This window comes from Acyrthosiphon pisum, chromosome X (genome assembly GCF_005508785.2).
Source record: "Acyrthosiphon pisum isolate AL4f chromosome X, pea_aphid_22Mar2018_4r6ur, whole genome shotgun sequence".
NCBI classification, from domain to species: domain Eukaryota; kingdom Metazoa; phylum Arthropoda; class Insecta; order Hemiptera; family Aphididae; genus Acyrthosiphon; species Acyrthosiphon pisum.
Genome location: NC_042493.1, coordinates 130,396,224 through 130,402,161, shown reverse-complemented (window position 1 = coordinate 130,402,161; position 5,938 = coordinate 130,396,224). Strand labels below are relative to the sequence as shown.

Below are 5,938 nucleotides of genomic sequence, written 5' to 3'. Positions count from 1 at the left end.
ATCGGTGAGCCCGCGATCTGGGCGGTATAAGAACAAGTTAATAAGAAACAGAACGGATAGGTAGGACCTACTATGGTCAGGACGCCGCCTCACCAGGAGGTGAATGGCACAGACTCAGGGTTGCCCGGGTGAGCGCGCAAGGTGTAAGCGGCACAAGCGGCGGGCTCCGCTCGAGCGCGTCCTGATCGGGGCGCGCTCACGCGTCAGGGACGTGGAGATACGGCCCCGTTGCTGGGGCCGTCCAGAATTCAGCAACAGTACTCCCTGCTTGTCGTAAAAGGCGACTAAAAGGGAACTGGGCAGCCGGGGCCGGCGTCAGGGACGCGGACACACCGAAACCTTCGGGGACTAGGGTGTCGGAAGTTCTGACTGCGACCTCGTGAAGAGCGAGTCGATCACTTCGGTAATGCCTCCGGGAGGCGTGGTATAGGCTGCCGAGCCTCTAACTCGAGGGTCGCGGCCACCACGCCGGGCGGCGGCTGCCGCTGGTGAGGGCCCACCGTGAGCCTGAGGTACACGGCCCAAATCCCGGTAGGATCACAGCAGAGGCGCTACCGCCGACGAAGCTCGGTCCCACCATCCAACCATTGATGTGCTGACCCATCGGGAGCGAGAATGGTACTTTGGGATGTGGGGGAGCCCCGCGGCGCTGAGGGGATTGGCGTCGTGCCCTCACACGCTGGTCGCGTATCGGCCACGGTTGGTACGCGGTCAGCGGCGGATTGGTTTCGGTGTGGCTGTTAGCGGGAGCTAACTATGTGGTAAAAGACCAAGCTCGGTCTAGGGGAAGGCTGCCAAGTGATACTACTCCTTAGCGCTCACCCAGCTTACCGGTGGGGCTATATGCACCGGAGGTTGCCCGTAACCAAAAACGGGAAGCAATGAGGATAGCTTGCGACCCGCCCAGGGTGGCGACAGACACGTGCAAGCCTTAGCCGACGGTACGGACGCACTCTCTCCCGACTTCGGTGGGAACGGGTGTGCGCTCGATGCTCGTGGTCCTTAGACGTTGCTGGCGGTGGGTAAAACCATCGTACGTCGACCGTGAACCTCCACGGCTCTCGACTAGCGCACAGCGCTAATGTGAGGTCCGTGGTTGTAGCCGCAAGGCGCCAAACCCGGGAGTCTTCGTGTTTAATTTCATTTTTAATGTGATCAACTAAATATTCTGCTATACATGAAATTATTTCATTTTGTATGATTTTTGATGTACCTGTAAATTTTTTTTTTTTTTTTTTTTTATTGTTACAGCATCAACATCATGGTTATTAGCTTACAATAATTAGATTATATAGTTATACATAGGGGGTTTTTACAATGATTATTAAAGAGAAAAGGGGGGAAAAAGAATGATAAATAAATATAAACAAAAATAAAAAAATAGAGTTAAATTAAGTTGTACATTTCAATTTTTTTTAAAAATGTGATGATTTTTTGTATGTCAGCATAGGGTCCTATGGCTTCATATAGATTGTCTGGTATTTCGCATTCTTTTATGGCTTCCATGAATATTTGGCAGTGGATGATGATGTGTACCTGTAAATTTATTCTGCAATGATTTGTAATGATTTTGTACTTCTAATGAGCATCTACTAAAATGTAATTCAACTAACTCTTTAAAATTGCCTTTATTTATAGAATTAGAACTTTCATCATGCCCCCGAAAAGCCAACTCTTGTTTAGCCAAAAATAATACTAAATCAATTATGTGTTCCATGCATAACCTATTTAATCTTACATTTTCATTGTAACGTAATTTAAATAATTTTCCAGATTCACTTATTATGTCTATAACACTAGTAGTATTTTTTTCTAAATTTTTTAGATTTAAATAATTGTGCACATGGTCTTTGGAACTTTCGTGTCTCAGAATACTTCTGGATAGATTTTTAAAATCAGCGTATCCTAATGTAATCCATACAGAATTTGACTGACTTAATAAAATGCATGGCCAACAGAATAATCTCTGTAAATAAAAACTTCCACACACCCAAGGATGCTTAGTATACACACTTGGATTGAAGGACCTACAAAACACTTTTGAACCATTTTTGTCTGCGGACAAATATGTCAGAGCAGGAATTTACCTTCCTTAAGCAAATCATTTTTGTCATATGTACTCCAACGTCTGTAAGGATGTTCTAATAGCAATACCACCGGGTCGTAAATTGGATTCATAATAAAATATTAAAAAACAACTTACTTTACTAAAATAACGAACTAACAAAGAAAACTGATCACTCTAATAGTACTTTATTCGGCGCTAACAGTACCTATCACACAGAAAATAAAATAATACAATTTAAATTTTAAATCATAGTATGAACTATGTCAACTAATCAACATAATATTATATTATTGTTATTACACCATTTCTATTGATAATAATTAATAACTTATTAGTGATAACGTGCAAGAAAGTAGTGATTAACCATAGAGTAACTATAATAAATATTCAACAATATTATTATGAACTAAAGATTAATTAGTTGTACAATATGCTGAATGCCTAAACTCTATCAGTGTTATTCATAGTCAAATTGGACCTGGTTTAACAATGGTTTAATAGTAGTTTAACAATAGTTTATCTTTTTTGATATTCATAGACGATAAACTTTATTTAGACCATAGACTAAGTTTAACGATAAACCTCTGATTTATAAACTAGTTAAACACTAGGTTTAAAGCTGGTTTATTATAAAAATCACTGTTATCTTAATAATATGTATTATCATTTAATTTAATTCATTCGTGTTTTAAAAACTTGTGCGTTTTATACTTACGAAAAATGGATATCGGTAATGTACAAAATGTTAGACGCGTAAGAAATTTAAGAAATGTGCATTTTATTAGACAGCGGAAAATATATAAGATTCGTAAAAATCCTTACATCGAACTTACTAATAATGAATTTCGTAAAAAGTATCGATTTTCAAAAGCAGAATGCTTACAAATCGTAAACGAAATTCGTGACTTTTTACCTCGAGCAGTTAACAATCGCGGAAAACCAATTTCGCCGAGCTTACAATTGTTGATTGCACTTCGTTATTTAGCTAGAGGACAAGTAATTATTGATTATGTTTATAGTAATAGTTTATCTACAAATTTAAAACAAATTAAAGCGTACCTATATTATTATAATTTAAGGTTCAGGACGACAATGGAGACTTACATGGTGTTAGTCAACCGACAGTTAGTCGATGTTTCAGTCAAATTTGTAGAGCACTAGCATCATTAAAAAATAATTATATTAAGTTTCCATTGACCAATGAAGAGTTAGCTACTAAGAAGGCAGATTTTCGTAGAAAATTTAATATGCCTTCGATAATTGGTGCGATAGATTGTACACATATACGGATCAAAAAGGTGGCGGGTGACTACGCTCAATTGTACATCAATAGAAAAGGCTTTTATTCAATAAATGTTCAAGTAAGCCATATAACATGTATTTTATAATAGGTACTCAAATTTATAAAATATAAAGTTAAAATCTTGTTAAAATTATATTTAATACTTATAAATAATAATTAATAATTAATAATTTAGGTAATTTGTGATGCAAATTGTCATATATTGCATGTAATTGCTCGTTGGAGAGGAAGTGCACACGATTCAAGGATTTGGAACGAAAGTCTTATTAAGGAACAATTTGAAAATGGATCAATAAATGGTATCTTACTTGGTGATAGTGGTTATGCTTGTACTCCATATATGTTAACACCAATTCTTAATCCTCAAAACGACGTGGAGCGGCAATACAATTACACACACATCAGAGCAAGAAACACAATAGAGAGATTATTTGGACAAATCAAGCAACGTTTTCGCTGTCTATTGCGAGGAATGACCATAAGTCTCGAGAACGCTAAAGTTGCTATAGTGGCATTATCAGTGTTACACAACATGAAATTACATTTTAAAAAACACTTAAATATCAATAATATAAATCCTAACGATAACAACAATAGTAGCACAGAGTAGTGAAGATGATGATTATAATGAAGAAAGTGAAAGTGATAGTTCTGCAGATGAGGACAATTATAATGTTGTACAAATAAACCAAAATAGAGGTAATGTAGCAAGAGCGCAGTACATACGACAGTTTTTTTATTAAACGTATGTAATATGTATATATTATAGGTAGATTACATATCATATTATTATTAGTTAAAACTTTTTTTTATTTTTATTCTTGTAACTTTTGTAAATAAAAACAAATCTCATAATATATTTTATAGTACATAATAATTATCATTTTAATATTAAACAATATATTTTTGTAACGGTCGTAAATAAATAGTGTAAAAACAAATCACATAATATATGTTATTACTTATAGGTATCTATATAACTGATAACATAGTTATAAATATAATAAAGAATAATGTTTAGTATTTTATAATAATTGAAGTATATAGGTATAGGTTTAACAGAATTGTTGCGTAATATAAGTAGATGACAAGAAATTAAAAATTTAATCTGATACCTATATTTAATCAGAACAGTTTAAATCTTGAATCTGCTTCAAGTTCTCCAACTGTTTTATTTTTAATTCATAATACTTCAATTATGCTTCGTTTATGAAAGAGTGCTGGTGATGTTCTAAAGTCAAAAACTTTTTTTCTAATTCAAACTTTTCTTTTTGTATTTTTAATAAATTTGCTTCGTATTCAGTCATTTGTATATCTAATAGCAATACAACTTTATTATATTTATATAACATAATTAGGTAGCATTATTCTATGATAGTAAAAGACATTACTTTTTTGGTCTGGTTATTTGTAGTAGGTGAATAATTGTATTCATTTTCATCTACTTCCTCAAGACCAGGTCTTATCATTGAACAACTTTGATTATTTTTTTGAAGGTCTTCATTGTGTATTAATACGTCATGACCAATGATTATGTGCTTTAAATTTAAATATAACTTGTTAACAAATAAATAATTTAAATTAACATAAAATTGGCTTACATCTTCAAAATCATTTGTTTTTAAAAACTCATCTAAGTTTTCAGCACATATTTGTATACCGGTATTTGAAGTCGCTGTCGATGATGCAGGTGACTCTTTTTCTAATATTTTGAAATCATTTGTTACAGTTTTGTTTATGCCAATCTAAATAAGAAAAAAATAATAATCATAGTTAAAAAAAATAACAAAGTCAATAATATTATCAAAAGCTATTTAGAGAGAAGATTACCTAAATAAGAATCAGTAGTCACAGGATAAATCACTACTTTTTTTTTTTTAACAACAACATTAAAGTAAAATATTTAAAATGTCTATAAATAGCTTAGTAAAAAAGACAAAAAACTCATAATTACAATTATTATAAAAACTATAATTGTATTAATACTATACCTTTTTAGTTGAGCCGTCATTGTCACAGTCAAAATCGTTTGCATCTTTAATAAAATCCATTGGCATTAAAGACTGCAGTGTCATGTCTAATTTGTTTATTGATTCTGGTGGAGGACCTCCTCCAGTTTGTTTTAAATTTTGTTTATATGACGAAACATTTTTTTTGGCAACTATTTTCATTCTTTTCCATTCACCTTTAATTTGTAGTAATGTTCTTTGAGTTTTTGAATTACCATTATATTCTTTATAAATTTGTGACCACGCTTCTAGTTTTGACTTATTCGTATTTGTGTCACAATTTTTATTTTCGATCACTTTGGTAAATGGTGTGACGATTTCAGTTAGTAGCTCTTTCTCTCCACTTTCCCAATTAACCCTTTTTTGTTTATCCATTTTAAAATAGAATCACGCAATTTAAATTATAATTTTAAACAAATAACTACCACTAATATACTCAAAAATAGAACACGAAACTAAAAATAAATTCATATAGGTAATCTAAAAATATTTTACCACAATTCATAAAATATAACGATAACAATGACATGAAAAAAAAACACCTGGAAAAACTGTAAT

At 33.5% G+C, this 5,938-nt stretch overlaps 2 protein-coding genes across 2 annotated transcripts; one reads left to right on the top strand and one right to left on the bottom strand.

Moving 5' to 3' along the window:
• Positions 1-1,462: 1,462 nt before the first annotated feature.
• On the bottom strand, positions 1,463-2,178 carry LOC103311797 (zinc finger MYM-type protein 1-like). Its single transcript, XM_008191510.1, has 2 exons — positions 2,088-2,178; positions 1,463-1,905 (listed from the first exon to the last, which is right to left on the bottom strand). Exons 1-2 carry the CDS (start codon positions 2,176-2,178, stop codon positions 1,463-1,465), a joined length of 534 nt encoding a protein of 177 aa, XP_008189732.1.
• Positions 2,179-2,788: 610 nt separating this feature from the next.
• LOC103311798 (putative nuclease HARBI1) lies at positions 2,789-3,981 on the top strand. The gene is made up of 3 exons (XM_008191511.1): positions 2,789-3,064; positions 3,148-3,429; positions 3,547-3,981. The coding sequence occupies exons 1-3, from the start codon at positions 2,789-2,791 to the stop codon at positions 3,979-3,981; spliced, it is 993 nt and encodes a 330-aa protein (XP_008189733.1).
• Positions 3,982-5,938: the final 1,957 nt, after the last annotated feature.

What these genes read in the sequence shown, in the direction of transcription:
- LOC103311797 (XM_008191510.1), bottom strand. Translation starts at nt 2,178, where the DNA reads ATGAATCCAATTTACGACCCGGTGGTATTGCTATTAGAACATCCTTAC. An exon ending in AAATGATTTGCTTAAGGAAG is followed by an intron (nt 1,906 to 2,087) that starts GTAAATTCCTGC and finishes GGATTACATTAG; the next exon opens with GATACGCTGATTTTAAAAAT.
- LOC103311798 (XM_008191511.1), top strand. Translation starts at nt 2,789, where the DNA reads ATGGATATCGGTAATGTACAAAATGTTAGACGCGTAAGAAATTTAAGA. An exon ending in GTTATTTAGCTAGAGGACAA is followed by an intron (nt 3,065 to 3,147) that starts GTAATTATTGAT and finishes TTATAATTTAAG; the next exon opens with GTTCAGGACGACAATGGAGA. An exon ending in TTTATTCAATAAATGTTCAA is followed by an intron (nt 3,430 to 3,546) that starts GTAAGCCATATA and finishes TTAATAATTTAG; the next exon opens with GTAATTTGTGATGCAAATTG.